Source organism: Schistocerca cancellata, chromosome 5 (genome assembly GCF_023864275.1).
Source record: "Schistocerca cancellata isolate TAMUIC-IGC-003103 chromosome 5, iqSchCanc2.1, whole genome shotgun sequence".
Lineage (NCBI taxonomy): Eukaryota > Metazoa > Arthropoda > Insecta > Orthoptera > Acrididae > Schistocerca > Schistocerca cancellata.
This window is the reverse complement of record NC_064630.1, coordinates 739123259-739142100: the sequence shown is the minus strand read 5'-3', so window position 1 is coordinate 739142100 and position 18842 is coordinate 739123259. Positions and strand designations below refer to the sequence as shown.

General features: G+C 38.4%; 1 protein-coding gene across 2 annotated transcripts in view; it reads right to left on the bottom strand.

The window, feature by feature from the left end:
• The window catches only part of LOC126187315 (uncharacterized), a 187787-nt gene that overhangs the window by 131043 nt on the left and 37902 nt on the right, over positions 1 to 18842 (bottom strand). For both annotated transcript variants that reach the window (XM_049928318.1, XM_049928319.1), the window contains exon 2: positions 3107 to 3224. In XM_049928318.1, the coding sequence (XP_049784275.1) occupies positions 3107 to 3224 (118 nt within the window). The remainder of the gene's footprint in view (positions 1 to 3106; positions 3225 to 18842) is intronic.

The following is an 18842-nucleotide window of genomic DNA, read 5'->3' as shown; positions in this document are numbered from 1 at the left end:
AAGAAATGGACATGGAATGAGACTCCTGTTGTGTATTTAAGTATACAGGATCTTGGGCATTTAAAAAGAGCAGCATAAAATTGGGAACATTATGTCAATCAATCTTTACATTGTGAATATTTAATTGCAGGTTTATAGAGAAGTAAGAGGAGAATCAAATTTTTGGAAAGTTCTAAGTTACACAGACATTGTATACACTAAATGATTGAAATACAATAAATATTGGAATCTTAGAAAGAATCTCATGATGGTTCTTTTACACAAAGAAAATCTTACTGATATCATTCACAGAAGATAACCAGGGAATGAATTAACAGGATTATGTCAGATTCATTGTAAGATAAAGTAAAGATGGTTCACATATATTATTGCTGTGTGCAGATGGAGAATGCACATCACATGTTGTAAAACAAAGTGGTATTCAGCAAGAAAGTGCTATCTCTCCATTAACATTAATCATAATTGTGATATCATTGAAAGAACCTCTGAGTTCAAGCACCTGCACCTCTAGATAATGATGTACTATGAGAAGAAACAGATCAATAACACAATAAAAGCTAAATGTTTGGAACAAAATTAAAAGTAAAGAAAAGGAATCTAAAAATCAGCAAAACTAAGACACAATAGAATGCCCACAAACACAAGAAACCTGTAACAAGTTTTAACAACACTTCAAAATAATAAAGTTATACAGGGTATTCCAAGAGAAATTGTCAGTTTTAACAACACTTCAAAATAATAAAGTTATACAGGGTATTCCAAGAGAAATTGTCAATTTTCAGGCGTGATTAAAAAAAAAACCTAGTAAATGTGGGCTCTAAAATGCATAACTTAAGAGCTATGAGCACTTTTCTGTAGACGTGATGTGTTTCACAGTAGGAAAGCTGAAAAAGTGCTCATAGTTTTTAAGGTATGCATTTTAGAGCCCATGATTACTACATTTTATTCCTCTCAAAATATGGGAAGCAAAGATCTTTGAATAGAAGGAACAGTATCAAAGATGAAGAAGTGCTCAAAGCTCTTAAGCTATGCACTTTAGAGTCCATGTTTACTATTTATTGTTTTTCCTTGTTCCTAATGATAGTTCCAGTCACATCACTAAAATCTGACCATTTCTCCTGGGATAACCTGTATAACTTTCTTTGTTTGGAGATGCACGTCAGCAGTCCTTAAATGCACTGAAATCCCCTCACCACAATATCTGAAGACCAGCATATCACAATTGAGGCAATCGTGCCAAAAATAAGAGACAGAAAATGATCTGTTTTCAACATCTTGCATGGCATTTTGAGCACAATAAAGGTCATCACCTTCTGGGTTACACGAATGCTCACACCCATTCGAAAAGCCCATCAAACTGAGGCAGCAGTCAAAATGTTACAGATGTGTCAGGCCAACCCATATCACTTCATTAGCCACTTAATTGCCATGGGCGAGTGTTGGATCTACCTTTGTGACCTTGGAACAAAACAAGCAGTGGAAAAATGCATTAACTGTTGCCAGAAGAGGCAAAGACACAACCATCATCAGGCAATATTAAACTGGGTATTTTTGGGACTTTCAGGGTATAGCGCTAACAGATCATGCTCGCAAGGGGCAAAAACATCACAGCAGCATACTACTGAACTCTCCTGATGAGGTCACAGAGGAAGCATTGTGGGAAGCTGAGCAAGCAGGTGTTTTGGGTCCACAACAGCACCCCAGTTCATTGTGCAGAACACACATTCGCCATTTCTTTGGGCTATAAAAATTTGACCCCCCCCCACCCCCCTGGTTTCCTGACATTGCACCCAGTTACTTATTCTCCTTTCCTCAGCTGAAGAAACCACTGCATGGAGCACTTCCAGAATGATGACAGGGTGACTCTTGAGATGAAATGTTTATTGAACAGCCAAAATCCAGACTTCGACAACCAAGGTCCACACCAAGTCATCCACTCTTGCGAAAAATGTGTTGTATTGGAGACTGAATATAAAGTGACGAATGACACCATCATCAAGTTTCACTGGTACACTTTTGTCTTCTTTGAAGTGATAATTAAAACTTTGTGACTACCCTCCTAAGTCTCTTAGTAAAATAAACCTGAATGATAAAAACTGGAAGAAAGCTGCTGCTTACATATTCTTCTGTTACCTTTAATAGTAGCATACTAAAGATGGAAAACAGTATTTTTATGGTGGAGGAAAAAGAAAATGATTGAAGATAAGATCACGGGAATGATGTTCAAAAATTGTGTTATCATAAGCACAAAGAAGGAAAGAAAAAAGAACGAATAAATTACAGATGGAACATGAAATTCACATCCTTAAAAGTGTAGGTGAAATTGCGATTGGAAAATTACAATCACGTTGGTGCTAGTACACCTTTCCAATTCAAGCCAGCTGAATTACTCAGACAATAACTTACTTAGCTCTGCAGTGTTACTTAGTGACAGTAGTTCCATTTACCAACCTGAATAGTCTCCTGCCACTTATTTCCTCCACCTTGTACATGACTAAGATACACAGTGCATGTTTACTGTGGACTTCAATTCAGGAAGTGCATGTTTCAAATCTGGCTTGTTTTAATTAAATGCCTTCAGCTATCTTCCTACTTTTGACTTGCTAACAGGGGATATCTGCTTCTGAGTCTTCAGAAATCCACATTTAAGAACACACTTTTGAAGATGATCAAATTTAGTGATTACCTTACAATGTGTTTAGTATATTTTATAAAATGTTTAGAAATGCCACTGCAACTAGCTAACAAGAGTGCAGACTTACAGTACACTGGCCACTTAACTGGCTGACCTTCATGTTACCTCCAGAGTTTCTGCACTAGACTTACATTGTTAAAAAGAACTCTGGCCTAGAGAGAGTACTGACAGCAATAGTGGGGCTGAAAGCCTTCAGGTTTAGTCCCTTAAAGACAAAAAAACTGCAGAATTGTTTCCATTGCATTCTTTATCGTCCATCATACATACACCAATTTTTACTTTATAAAACAGTTCTTGTCAGCTACAAATTACAAAATTTTAAATTAAAGAACTTTTACTTTCCTCACTAGAATGTGCATATAACTTCAGTTAGAAATATTCAAAGAAATATATAATTAAACAGTAACAGACCTGTAATGGAATAGGCTCAAGAACAGGCACATGCTGTGGAATATTCTGAGCCAGTTGCTTGTAGCGTGATCGAGGGTCATCCCACGTTGTGGTTTTGTTGAAGTAGTTGATGAAATAGCTGAAAACAAGAAAAATCTGAGAATACAATCCATATCCCCCTTTAAAAATGTACAGTAGCTGTATAAATTTAGGCAAAAAAGGTTACAAAACAATGCCTGACTGTAAATCACCTCTAGATCTGGCAATGCTTTGTACATAAAAACTTCTATACACAACATTATGCAAAAAGCACAAGTCATAAGTTACTTATGCTGTAAATTTGTCATTTTTGAAAATCAAGCAATTTGCTATGATGAAACTGTTCAACACAAAAAATATTATGGTAACGATAAGAGCTAAACTTGAAGTTGGAGCCATTGAATTCAAAATTGACATTATTTATTCATTAACTTATCGTATCAAAAGCAGACAGACAGATCATCATCAACAGTGCCACATGCCCTCTCGTCATGAGACACTGTGGTGAGGTTTGGGACTTAATCCAGGAAATTGGCGCAAAGTCTTGTGATCAGGAACTTTATGCCACCACCTCTTTTTCCTTTGCCAGCCACATAGTGAGAAAGAAAATTTCATCCACCACCACGATTCGAATCGCCTCACCTCCAAATTGACCTCAAACACACAAGCGTACGTTAGTGATCTCGGCTACAGAGGCAATTTTGGTCAGTGGCAGACCAGAATTAGGCAACCCCAAGTGCAGTGATCATAGCTTTCGCATAGTTCTTCATGGAACTCAAGGTTGGGCTTAGATGACATTATGCGCTGAGGCATACTAGTCCCATGTTCACGAAACACTAGATCTACATTGCAGTTCCTCGTCTGGAAATTAGTTGTGCTCCCTGTGACATCAGAACAGAATAATTTGAGTAACTAACAGGTCATCCATTCTTCTGTGTGGCCAAGAGGGAGCCCTGTTTCCAGTATAATCTATATTTCCAGATGTTGGCTTATAGTGTGCCACAGTTGTAGCATTGTTTGCTGTGATGGTGCAATGAGTTCCTTACTAGTCTTGAGAAAACTTTTTCTTGAATTCAATTATGGGCAAGCTTGCTGGTAGCTAAAGAAAGGATGAGCTTCTGATGTTGTTTTAGCCTTCACTTTTGTGGCTGTTACTTCTTGTCAGGAGTGGGGCCTACAGCAAGCCAATTAGCTCCTCCAGAGGACTGGGCTGTAGACAACATGTAGTGATGCAACATACCTCATTGATAGTCAAATACACTTCTTTGGTATGGTACGTATTCATCAGTGGAGTAGCACACAGAGAATGCAATTGTGCACAACATTATTTCTGGCAGCACCTTTCACCTCCATGGTATTCTTATGGGAGTTCAGCTGAGATGTAGCTGCCATTTTGTGCACATTTTAACAAGTGATCCAGCCATCTTCCTCGGATGCTATGAATTCTACTGTTATGTGTACTTACTGCCTGGACTCCAACTACACTGTGAACTACTGGCATATTCTCGCAATACTACTTATAGCTGAGTCCGACTCCTGACATACACCACATTCTTTGATGCTGTTTTGATTTCAAAGCCTGCACCAATATTCCATGGGGAATGCACATTCTCTCAGTGTTTCCCAGCTATGGTGCATGTGGTGGCCCATGAGACCTTAAAAAATTAAGTGCCAAACCGAATTGAAACTTATGTCCCAGTTTATTAGGTTTTCTGACATCTTCATTTTGAAACACACCTTAATTATGCTATCCCAGAAATAGCATTTGCACCCCAACACTGGTCTCATTGCTTTTTATTTCATGATTATATTTGAAGCAGTTTGGTTGTTTTAGTAGACTGTGTCACTGCTGTTCCGTGCCTCTCTCTTCAACTGTTCTAATAATCTGCCACATGTACGACATTCCACATTCACATGGCATGCAGTACATAACTGACTTTTGGATTGCTAGACAGTCTTTAACACTACAAAGGAGAAGATTTTTTTGTCTCTGGTGACATGTGCGAAATACACTGGATTCATGCTTCTGTTGGAGTGTACTGATCTTCCCGGTAGATAAGAAGAAATTTTTTACTTTTCTGTCTCTGTCTCAACTTCTTCCTCTTCATTTTGACTGCAACAACAGTTTGACGAAGTGTGCAGCCATTCCTCTGGAATACTATTTGCACATGTTGTAATTCTTTGACAATGCTCTCCTTGTCTGAAAATGTTTGAACTCTATGGACCACAATCTTTAGCATTAAATTTCTTTGTGACAGACATTGATGGCTCAAGTTGCGGACACAGAAATCTGTGTGATGGGTTTTCTATATATCCTGTGACCCAGGGATGTGTCCAGGCTTCTGTTAGCTAACATGCCTAGAAAAGAGGAAATAGTAGTGCAAGAGTCGTAACAGTTCACAGTCTGGTTGGAATCAAATACATACCAACAAAACTTGCAGTACTTGAAACAAGATGATTGGGTTGGTCGCTAAATCTATACAAATAAAACAAAGTCTGGTTTCATACAACACTTATAACTCGAGATCTGCTGGACCAATTTTCATGGTTTTTGATTTTTTGGATTTGTCTCCGCCCCGAATAGCAGAATACATCTTAAAAATAATGAAAAATTGACGAATAAAAATTTTCATGGTTTTTGATTTGTTGGATTTGTCTCCGCCCCGAATAGCAGAATACATCTTAAAAATAATGAAAAATTGACAAATACTTGAAAAAAGCATTATTTTCCCTAAAAGTTCTTTAGTTTCGGAGCTGTCAAATTTTTTTGTCAAAATCTGTAAGTAATGATTGACATTTATGCATGCGTTCATTCATAAACTATTTAAAATGGATGAATAAACTATTATGTGTATTTTTTTAAAAAAAGAAAGATTGAAAAATATTACGCGTGCGTTCAGAAATGTGTAATGAATACTTAATCATCTCAATAAATGCTCATTTGTTTATTATATGTCAAACATTTGTTGTCCAATCCTGTCAAATACTGTAACAACTATTTATGTGTGCGTTCAGAAATTTATTTTGTGTAAAATGTCTCGAAAGTTCAGATAGATACTGTTATATTTGTTTGTTTTAGACATTAATGTGTGTAAACTATTTATTAAATTAATTAAAGATTTATTCTACAGGTTAACAAAAGTGTAAATGTCTTTTCATAGGTTGTTATGATTTTTCTTGATAAGCTATTGTCTATGTCTCGATTGTTTTATGTGGTTTTGTGCGAGTGCATATTCAGTATTACTATTAATAAAAATGCCGTGTCCTAGAAGATCTAATCTTTCCCAGCGGAGCCGTAATGCAATTAGGCAACGGAATATCGCGAGTCAATTATCTGACGAAGAACGAGAAATTGCCCGAAAAGAGCGCCGCGTTACGATGGAGCAAAGAAGGGCCTTAATTCGTGCTTCTCAAACACAAGAGCAAAGAGAGGCAGCCCGTGAAACGGCTAGATTAGAAACGAGAAATCGTCGAGCTTATCGTACAGATGAACAGAGGAATAATCTTCGAAGTGCAAGAAGAAATGGTTCAAGTATTGATTTGAATCGAGCAGCGTTTCGATATGATCGCACCATCGACTACAGCTTGCATCGTCTAGTTTGCATTGGTCCAATGGACGTTGTTTGCCAGCATTGTGGCGCATTGAAGTTTGCTGGTGAAACGCCTGGTTTGTGCTGCCTTAGTGGTAAAGTGACATTGCCATTAGTGGTCCCGCCACCAGAGCCATTGATACTGATGAGCGATGTGATTCACGCGTCGATACTTAAAGGAAAATTTAAAGATGAGGAAGTTCTTATTCCAAGGATTCCGATGATCCCAACAGATATGCCCTTTGAGTTTAAACGAATTCAATTTCCGATTCGTCTTGCCTTCGCCATGACGATCAACAAATCACAGGGCCAATCCTTGACTATTTGTGGCCTCAATCTAGAAAATGCGTGTTTTTCTCATGGTCAATTGTACGTGGCATGCTCACGTGTCGGCAAACCATCCGCATTATTTGTTCTTGCGCCTGACCAAAAAACAAAGAATAATGCGTGTTTTTCTCATGGTCAACTGTACGCGGCATGCTCACGTGTCGGCAAACCATCCGCATTATTTGTTCTTGCGCCTGACCAAAAAACAAAGAATGTCGTTTACCACAAGGTGCTTGAATGAAAATCCGATTAATGAATTAATCAGAGTGTATCCCAACCTGCACAACATAGTTTTCAATGATTTTTTTCTGACATGTGTTTGAAATACTTAATTATTATTATTTTTTTAATTTTTATTCTCATTCTGTATGTATTCATCATCATTCATCAAAATAAAATACTTTTATATTTCTATCTATATTAATATTATTTTGTATCATTGTATTACGTTCATCAAAGCCTAAATTAGTTCAGCTAAAAGGTAACACGACATTCATTGACTGTTAGGCGGTACAAAGTTCGCCGGGTCAGCTAGTATTGTGCATAAAATGGAAACGACAACATGGCTGAGCTCTCAGAAGCACATCATTTATCAGTCACACCAAGGAAACCTGAGGTGTCACATTTCTTGTAGCTCAATATTCAGACAGAGCTACTTAAAAGACATGGTGCAGTCAAGCAAAATCCCAAGATACTTTAGAGTTGTACAGTGTTCCAGAGTTTTAACTTTCCATAAAAGTTTATATTCCTTTTTGCCTTTTTCCTCAAGTCAAAACCTCTTTTTTTATTTGAGTTGGTTTCTTTCATAATATGCAAAGAAGGTGTCTAGAGCTGTCATCAGTCTCTCCTCTACTGTCTCCATTCACAGATGGAACTTAGGACACTATCAGGAAGGCACTGATGATCTGTGAAAATGTTGTACACAGATGATACTAGCACACCTCCTTGAGGCGAGCCATTTTTTTTTTTTTTTTTTCCTCCATTTGCTTCTCTGGCCTTGAAATTTCACTGAAAGAGATTTCTTATAGAGTAAGAGATTTCTTATAGAGTAGGTTAAGAAATAGCATTCTGTGTTTTGCAGACTTTTTGATAAAGCACAATGAATCACAGCACCACAAGCTGTTGTAAGGGATATGAAGATAGCTCTTGGAATGTGGTTTCTTTCACACTCGTCTTCTATAGGTTAATTAAGACCAGTAATTTTAAATGAACAGCTCTTTCCTGCCCTAAAGCCTGCTTGTTCTAGGATCACGAACAAGTCATTCTATTCTATCAATCTTTGCAGACTTAGCCTACCCAACACCTTGTAAAGGAATCACAACTCAGAAATTGGCGAACAGCTTTTTGGATTGCTTTGATCTTTGCAGAATTTTTAATATATCTATAACTTCAGCTTTCCTCTATATTCTTGGATTGAACATAGTTATTCAGCAACTGCAGTAGCCACTTCTTTGTTTTAGGGCAAAAATATTTAAGTTGCTTGATATGCTAGTCATGTAGACCTGCTGCTATACCCATCCTATTTTTGCCCATGGGCAGTTCCAATTCATAAAATGAAAGGTTTGTAAAAGTTTATTTTTGAGTTATAGCCATTACCAGTAATATTAGTCTTTTTTCACTGAATCAATTTCAATTACAGTAGATTTTCAAAAATGCCTCCACTGACATGTAAACACAAGTTACACCGTCTGACCATGTTCTGTCTGACACGGCAAAAACCCCAGGAGTATCCGGAATTGTTCCTGCTGCTGCTACTACTATCCGGGCAACCAGATCCTCTTCTGATGCAACAGGAGTTGCGTAAACAAGGTTGCGCATCTCTCCCCACACAAAAAAGACCAGAGGGGACATATCTGGGGCTCGAGAAGGCCACGGTACAGGACCACCTCTGCCAATCCACATTCTGGGAACCATTGGTCCAGGAATCGACCCACATGACGAGTGAAACGTGCCGGCGCCCCTTCATGTTGGAACCACATGCGTTGTCTTGTAGGGAGTGGGACGTCTTCCAGCAATTCTGGCAATGCTCTGGTGAGAAAATTGTAATAGTGCCTGCCATTTAATGGCCTAGGCAGCAGATATGTCCCACTTAAACAGTCCCCACACATTAACGAAGAACTGCACTTGATGAGGGCTAGTAACTGTGGCACGTGGGTTGTCCTCCCTCCAAACATGCGAATTGTGCATGTTGAAGACTCCATCACGCCCGAACATTGCTTCATCGGTAAACAACACAGAGGATGGAAATGTAGAATGCATTTCACACTGTTCCAGGTACTACTGTGAAAACTGTGCTCTGGGTGGATAATCAACTGGTTCCAGGTTGTGGACATGCTGTAAGTGAAACGGACGTAACAATTGCTCTCGAAAGACTGTCCTTACATTTGTCTGATTTGTCCCCATATTACGTGCAATTGCACGAGTGCTGATTGAAGGAACCCGCTCCACATGCTACAAGATAGCTTCCTCAAATAAATTGCAGTGTCCTTACCGTGTGACAGCGTCCCCGTCCAAGTAATCTGCTAAATGACCCGGTCTCATCATGCAGACGTTGGTACACAGCAGCAAAGGTCGTATGATGCAGGATATGGTGATTAGGATATTGTTGTTGATAAAACCGCTCTGTATTCACTCCAGGTGTATCGCTTCATTGGTAAACAGACACAATGCATTACTACAATGGTGGACAGCAGTTGCCTACAACTGAAGAGCGTAATACGCCCTCTAACAACTGAAGAGCGTAATACAGCCTCCACCGGTTTAAATAATCCTCATAGGAAAAAATGACATTAGGGAAAAATATTTGTTTTGATGTCCCCTACAACCCCCCAGAGGTTGTCGGTTTAAATACTTTTCACCCTGTATTGTGATATCACTCCAAATGGAATGATATCACAACACAATTACCATGAAGTAAGTTTATATTTTAACATACAGTGTTGTGTTGTGTGGACACTACATTGTCTGTCACCACATTTATATGTCTTGTGACTGGTAATTTACACGAATGTCTGGCTGTAATGCAAGACTTTGGTACATGAATGATTTGACAATGGACAAGCCATCTGAAACTAGTCATAAATATATAAATAAGCAAGTAAAACTTCCTATGCAACTTAAGATGGTTGTTTAACAGTTATTGTAAAATTTGGTGTAATTTTTTCTTCTTTAACTTCTGTTCTTTGTCTGGTTTTCAATCAGTACCTCAGGTGCATTTTTTGTGAACTAATATGATCATGTGGGAAAGAAATATTAATTTTTCCTTTCCTTTATTTTCTACTGTTTAGTAGGTCCTAATTTATGAACAGGACTGGACTAAGTCCCTAATTTTTAAGGTTGGCACATTTAATGTTCCCCAGTAATAAGTTTAGAATTGATGTTATGAATCAGGCTATTAATGTAGTCTCCTGGTTTCTGCTACATTAATCCAGGTACCTTGGATGTCACAAAACTTTACCTTTCCTTTGCAGTTTTATAATATGAGCAATCCAAGGTCTGTTTTTCACTTAACAAGAATATTTTCAAGGTCATAAATGTATTACTGCGAACAGAATTCAAAAGGGAAACTAAAAGTAAATACACGTATACAGAGTTCCTCTAAAAAACAGACAAGTCAGCGATATGCTTAGGTTACTTTCTGAACAATTTTTTGAAAAGTCTGGATGGAGTGGATTGGCCTGAAATAGAATTTTATTTGCTTACACTGTATCAAAGGTTCATGGACACCTTTTACTACTGTATATTTCACTTATCTGGGGCAATTAATTGACACAAAAGGGGATTTGAAACCCGAAATTTATCGTCGAATTAAACTGGGTTGGAGGGCTTATGGAAGGAATGCAACAGTTTTCAAATCAAACATGCCAGTCTACTTAAAGAAGACAGTTTTTGATCAATGTGTCCTACCGGTTTTAACGTACGCTTGTGAAACTTGGACTTTAAATTAATTTTTCAAAAGGAAACTTAGAACTGCTCAGAGAGCTATGGAAACGTCAATGTTAGGTCTCACTAAGAAAGATCGACAGAAAAGTGAAGACATTCGAGCAATAACAGGAGTAAAAGATGTTACAGAATGGGTTAAGACTCTAAAACGGCAGTGGGCAGGACATATTGCATGAACGAAGGATGGAAGATGGACAAAATCAGTTTTAGAGTGGAGTACCATAGAAAAACGAAGACCACCAGGGAGACCACCTGATCGTTGGGATAAGGAACTCAGGAAAGTTGCGGGCTTCAAATGGTAGAAGACAGCAGTGGACAGAGATGCATTAAAAAAACCTCTTAAAAATATATTTAATAACTTAAAGAGGCTAAATCTTGTATAGATTGAATTAGCTGAACAATAAATAAATAAATAACACTAAGCAGATTAAACAATGTGCCATTATCCATCCAAATAAGAGACAGGTATCAATATGACAGAAGAAATACCCCCAAACCATAGAATAGTACTTCTTAGTGATGTATTAACTCCTTAAATTTTTTTAGTTACTGATCATTTGAAACAAACGTATTTTGCTGATACACTTAGTGTATGCATATATAACGTTTGGGCATTTTTCCTTTTAATTGTTTTCATGGCTATGTTTGTTGCCAATGTTGAGAAATATTTGTTAAACATGAAGGTCAGTGATTTCATGCTATCAACTTTGCTATGATCTGCAAAATGTATTGCATTTTCTTTATTTATTACAAAAACACTTTTCTTGTTTAATGCTGAAGCAAATCTTTCCACTTCAATGAGTATTTTATTTACTGCACACAAGTGGTACTTACTTGACAATAGAGAGGATTCAATATCTACATCAGTAACATACATGTAGTTTGACATCATGGCTCCTGTATGTCATGTCAAAGTATTAGGCAGTTTTCCACCGGAACCCTCAAATAGACAAACACTGAATTTTACCATCATATGTTGCAGGAATAATAAGATTCAAACTGCTGGTAAACCAGTGGTACTTAAAATGAAATCAAATTCTTCATCCAATGTTTGTTTCAAATTCTTTAGAGTACTTCTCCACCCATAACCAAAGACATTGTTGAGGTGAAGTGGCTTGCTCACCTCTACAACAGAGAAATCACAGGTATCACCAAAGTGGGAGGGTATCCATGGAGAGACCAAACATATGGTTCTTGAAGAGTGCAGCAGTCTTCTCAGTAGGTGCAGGGGTGCAACAATCCGAATGATTGATTGACCTGACCTTGTCTCATTGGCCAACATGGCCTTCCTATGTTGGTACTGTGAATGGCAGAGAGCAAGGGGAAACTACAGTCATTATTGTTATTTCTGTATCACGGACACGTAGCTCTACTCTATGGCTCTAGTGTTAAATATCCCAGAGGTAAAATAGCCAGCTTAGCTTGAGCATTCCATACTGCCCTTTGGCTTTCATTCATGATGTAATGGTGCACAAAGAAAGAAAATATGTTATGTGGACATGTGTTCGGAAACGCTTACTTTCCATGTTAGAGCTCATTTTATTACTTCACTTCAAAACACATTAATCATGGAATGGAAACACACAGCAACAGAACGTACCAGCGTGACTTCAAACACTTTGCTACAGGAAATGTTCAAAATGTCCTCCGTTAGTGAGGATACATGCATCCACCCTTCGTCGCATGGAATCCCTGATTCGCTGATGCAGCCCTGGAGAATGGCGTATTGTATCACAGCCGTCCACAATAAGAGCACGAAGAGTCTCTACATTTGGTACCGGGGTTGCGTAGACAAGAGCTTTCAAATGCCCCCATAAATGAAAGTCAAGAGGGTCGAGGTCAGGAGAGCGTGGAGGCCACGGAATTGGTCCGCCTCTACCAATCCATCGGTCACCGAATCTGTTGTTAAGAAGCGTACGAACACTTCGACTGAAATGTGCAGGAGCTCCATCGTGCATGAACCACATGTTGTGTCATACTTGTAAAGGCACATGTTCTAACAGCACAGGTAGAGTATCTCGTATGAAATCATGATAAGGTGCTCCATTGAGCGTAGGTGGAAGAACATACTGACGAAACTAAAATGAGCTCTAACATGGAAATTAAGCGTTTCCGGACGCATGTTCACATAACATCTTTTCTTTATTTGTGTGTGAGGAATGTTTCCTGAAAGTTTGGCCATACCTTTTTGTAACACCCTTTATACTAAGTTCATATAAGGCAGTGTGATTTGCGCAGCTGTGAACATGTGGGATAAGTGTGTGTTATCACAAGTTTTGTTTGTACTCTGGCCTGGTTCGCTGTGTCCTTGTGCTTACAAGTTGCATGAACTGGAATGGATTCAACAGTCAGTTCACCAGCTGAGATAAGAACTGAAAGATTTGCAACCCACTATCAGATTTCTCCATAAATTAGATATGGTCAGTGACTACTGCAAATGTCCTTTGCATGACCAAAACACATCTGAGCTTCAGTGTATTTTAGGAGTGCGTTGAAGTCTGGCACTTTATTGTGAATGCTTCAGCAGTTACTCACTAGGATTTTGATACTCTCATCTGTGGGAGGCATTTCTTTGGATCTTACATCAATTCCTTTGAAATTCCTACAAGTCTCATCATCTGCACTGAATAGAGAGTCGTCTAATCCAAAAAGCCCTTGTATGTACCTGATAGACCGTCAGTTACCTGGGTTTGAGACTCCAATGTGTAGTACACATCTGACCCATTTAGGGGGACCCTACAGTTCTGAACACTATGGTGTAAGTCCAGGAAGTCACAGTGTAGCTTGCCACAGAAACTCCAAAGTCTATGGTTCAGTCCTTCTACTCAACTCAGAACCAAGGGGCCATGATAAGCTCTGGGGACAATGCCGTAAATTTTAAGCTTCACTGAAACTCCGTGTGCAAGGCTGGTCTTCTCAACCTTCTCTACCAGTCGCTGGATTGATCAAAGTATAACCTTACAGCCCAGACGAAAGACACTATTATATTTCATTTGACTGAATCAAACAATGGAAAATCTAGGATGGAAAGGATAGTTGCTACTCACCATATAGCGGAGATGCTGAGTTGCAGATAGGGAGAGGGAGAGAGAGAGAGAGAGAGAGAGAGAGAGAGAGAGAGAGAGAGAGACTGTCAGAAAGTGAGCTTTTGGCCATCAAAGCCTTAACTGGAAATAGACAACATACACACAGTCACGCAAACTCAACTCCCACACATGTGATCACAATCTCTGGCTACTGAGGCCAAACAGTATTTAAAGGCAGTAACTTTTGGCGTTTGCTCAAAAAAAAAAGGGGAACAGTTTTGTAGATGATCCCTGCTTGACCATTTCCAAATCCAATGAAATATTTTGAGTAGGTTGAACAATGTCTTGGATGAATACATCCAAAGTTCTTTTCATAAAATCTCAGATAAGGGTCCCAAGTTTGCACACCCTACATGCATGCTAAAGTGCCAACTCTGTATAATTATTATGAAATCAAACAACGGAAAATCCAGGATGTAATAATGACAGTATTATGAAAATTCATAATACTGTCATTAATTATGCCGCGTTATTATAGGAGGAGTAGGCGTTCATGTCTTACAGTTTTTAAAGCAATAGACAACATTTCTATTACCACCCAAGTCATCTTGCATGGGCCATAGGTGTTTTGCAATGGAGTTTTGAACTTCACTCTCGCTAACAAGGATACGAATGAACTTTCTTTTTTCTACATTTGGAACAAGCTGCCAATCGTCACACTAAATATAAATTCTGTCGAAGCCGTCCTACATCCTTCTACAGTCATTCAATAACAATACTTTGTTGTATCCTATAGCGTCACCCTATTCATCAGATTTTTTATGTATACAGACAATAAACACGGTCCCAGGAGCACTCCTGACAATACCCTTCACTATGATGAACACTTAGCACTGAGGACAATGCATAGGATGCTATTACGTAATAAGTCTTCGAGCTGCCCACATAGCTCCGATTGTAATATGTGGTTAGTTACTTAGTTCACTAGTTGATTAGTCAGTTAGTTTCATGTTCCATGAGTCATTTTGCATGATAAATCGTACTGATGTGGAATGAGTCACTTTATAATCAAAGCGCAAATTAATTTGTAAATAGGGCTACAGGAACCTCGCTTAAAGACCACCTACCGTGGTGGGGGAAACCAACAATATGAACACCTTTCATTGTCAGCAGCAGCATATGAACAATGTCTTCAGTACGTACTGCAGTCTAGTAGAAATATCCCTGAAGATAAAGCCACAAGAAGACGCACATACGAGAAAGAAAATGACCTTGGAAATGAAACGTTACGTCACTGAAAAATACAAATCTGATGTGAGCGTTGCTGATATAGCGCGCACATACAATTGGTCTACATTAACCATTTGCACTATCCTCAAGAACAAAGACATAATTAAGGAGATAGGAGTTTCAAAGGGAGTGACAGGAGTATCTAAACAATGGTTTCGTATTATGGATGATGTGGCAAAGTTGCTCCTTATATCGATAAATGAAAAGCAATTGCAGGGCGACCATATTAATGAGAACACCATTTGTGAGAAAGTGAGAGTGACTTTTTAGGCTGACGCCAGTATCATCAACGGCCGAAAGTGTTTAAGGGAAGCTGTGGATGGTTCGAGAAATTTAAGAGAATAACAGGTGTCCACAGCCTTGTGAGGCACGGCGAAGCAGCCAGCTCTGAGAAAAAGGGAGCAGCGAACTTCATCAGGAACTTCAAGATGCTCGTAGACTCTGAGTGTTATCTGCCGCAACATGTTTTTAATTGTGACGAGATGGGTCCTAATCTGGAAAAAGATGGCGAAGCGTACCTTTACAACAACATAGGAGAATGCATTGCCAGGTCACAAGCCAACTAAAGACTGCCTCACTCTGGTATTCTGTGCCAATGCAAGAGGCGATTTGAAAACAAAACTGCTGCTCGTTTACCATTTAGAAACTCCACGAGCCTTCAAGAAGTGTAAAGTTCAGAAGGGCAGGTAAAATGTGATGTGGAGGTCCAAAACAAGCTTGGGTGACACATGATCTTTTTGTGATTGGATCAATGAAGTGTGTGGTAATTTAGTGAAAAATTATTTGCTTGAAATGAATCTGCCACTCCATGTCTTGCTCGTCATGGACAATGCTCCTGCCCATTTTAAAGGCCTACAAGACAACCTCCTCAAAGAATTTCAATTAGTCAGGATCCAATTTCTGTCTCCCAACTCCACTCCATTACTCCAGCATTTGGACCAGCAGATTATTCCTAACTTTAAGAAGCTCTACACTAAAATACTCTTTGATCATTGTTTTGAGTTGACTCAAGCTACCAATCTTAGTCTGATGGAATTTTGGAAGTATCATTTCAACATCATTGCCTGCGTCAAGATACAGAAAAGTCGTGGGAAGGGGTTACTAATAGAACTCCTGCACTTCTGCTCGGTAGACACTTTGGCCGAAGTGCATTGATGAATGTGACTCTGAGGCATTTGAGTCAGTCTCCGTGGAGCCTGTAATCAACGAGATTGTGTCTTTGGCCAAGAGCATGAGACTAGAAATGGATAATAATGATATCAATGAGCTTGTGGAAGATCACAGTTAAGAAATGACTACCGAAGAGCTTATGGAGTTGCACCGTGTTCAACAGCAGTAAGTTCTTCAGAGGAGGAGGAGTAGGAGGAGGCAACAGCAAAGCAGCAATCTTCTGGCGCAATAAGAGAAACAATGAAAGCATGGGAATCAGTTGCATCGTACATTGAAAATCATCACTCCAATAAAGCAGTGGCTACATGTGCTACAAATTTATTTGATGACAATGCTACGTCACAATTTTGCCAAGTGTTGAAGTGTCGGCAAAAACAAATGACTATAGGTAGCTTAGTTACGTGTTCAATTGATCAATCTAACGGTAACTGTTATGATGTGGAACGTGTCAACTGCATAAGAAATCCACACTTGAATCAAGGTGGTTGTTCTTTTTTAAAGGGCAAGCTTAAAATTTTTATTATCTACCCCATTCCCATAATGGCACAAAATGCACATATTATACCTATATATTTATTTATTCCTATTCAAGAATTCATCTATAGTGTGGAAGAAGATGTCAAGGAGTCTTGATTTCAATTTATTTTTGAAACTATTACTGCTGGCTGCCTGATATTTTATTTCATCTAATAATTTATCGACAAGTTTTACAGCAGAATATTTTACCTCTTTCTGTGCCAAAGACAGGTAAGTAGACGACAGTGAACGCCTTTCTTTCTTCCGGTATTATAATCATGAATGTCACTGTTGTTTTTAAACTGGTCCATGTTATTGAGTACAAATTTCATTACTGAGTAAATATACTGTGATGTAGCTGTAAGAATTCCTAACCTTTTACACAGGTGCCTACAAGATGGGTGACTAAAAGCCCCACACATTGTTCTAAACACTTTCTTTTGAGCAGTGAATACTTTTTGCCTAAGTGTTGAATTACCCCAAAATATTATTCCGTATGACATCAGAGAGTGAAAGTATGCGAAGCATATTTGCTTACTAATTTCTATACCCTCAAAATTGGCAATTATTCAGATTGCAAAAGTTGCAGAACCTAGTTGCTGGTACATAAACTTGTGCTATTTTGGTAGGCGTGGGCTTCGTGTCAATATTGGCTACAATAATGCATTCACTATGCTGTTCATAGTAGCTTATCCTCATTCCTATTTTTTTTTATTCCTTATTAAACCTACTCCTGCATTACCCATGTCTGGTTTTGTATTTATAGCCCTGTATTCACCTGACCAGAAGTCTTGTGCCTCTTGCCAACAAACTTCACTAATTCGCACTATTTATAACTTCAGCCTATCCATTTCCCTTTTTAAATTTTATAACCTACCTGCCACATTAAGGGATCTGACATTCCACACTCTGATCCACAGAACACCAGTTTTGCTTTTCCTGATAACGTTTCTAAGTTATATGTCATTAATAACACTTCTAGTTCACTTTTCCTAACAGAATTGCTTAGAAAGTTTACAATGAAATTGCCACAGCTTAATTACTACTTCTTTTTGTCTGACAATGGCATAATAGGGAGACAAACATTTTTATGAATTACTCCTAATCTTCTAACGGGGACCTGTACACTGTTGCTAATATCAATACTACATGTTCACATAAACAAACTTCAAGGTGCTGATAAACACAGAATTTGCCTACTTCTACAGTTTGTATTTATACACTTGTTTTGTGTAAATGTCAACTCCTCCTTTATCCATAATAGATCTGCAAGTGAAAGATGCTAAATTATACCATTTATACTTACCCATTCCATCCCCCCAGTTACATGGTGTTCAGAGAGACAGACTATACCAATCTCATTCTTATTTCTGAGATTATCTAAACAAACTAACAGCTCATCTACTTTATTTTTTATTCCCCTGTGATTTTATATAGGACCAGAATTTTCTTGGGTTCTTCGCAAGATCTTTTGCCAAGATCTGACGGTGCTTTTTGCATTGATCTTTTTACAGTCACATGAATTTTAACTCACTTTTGTCTGTCATCATTTGCGCATTCTTTTGGAATTGAGAGTGCAACTGTCTCTACTTCCTCAGTGATTTTTGAATTTTATAATTAAACCATAGTGGGCCTTTTCAATCCTTAATCCAGTTACTAAACACACACTCCACCGTGCACAATTTACAATCCACTTAAACTTTGCCAATAATTCCACTAAATCAATGATACTGTAACTAAATGACGTCCATCCATTTCCTATGATACTGTAACTAAATGACGCCCATCCATTTCCTAAGTGGGATGCTAACAACTGCTTATTTGCCCCTCCTAGCAAAAACACTCTCCTAGCCCTCT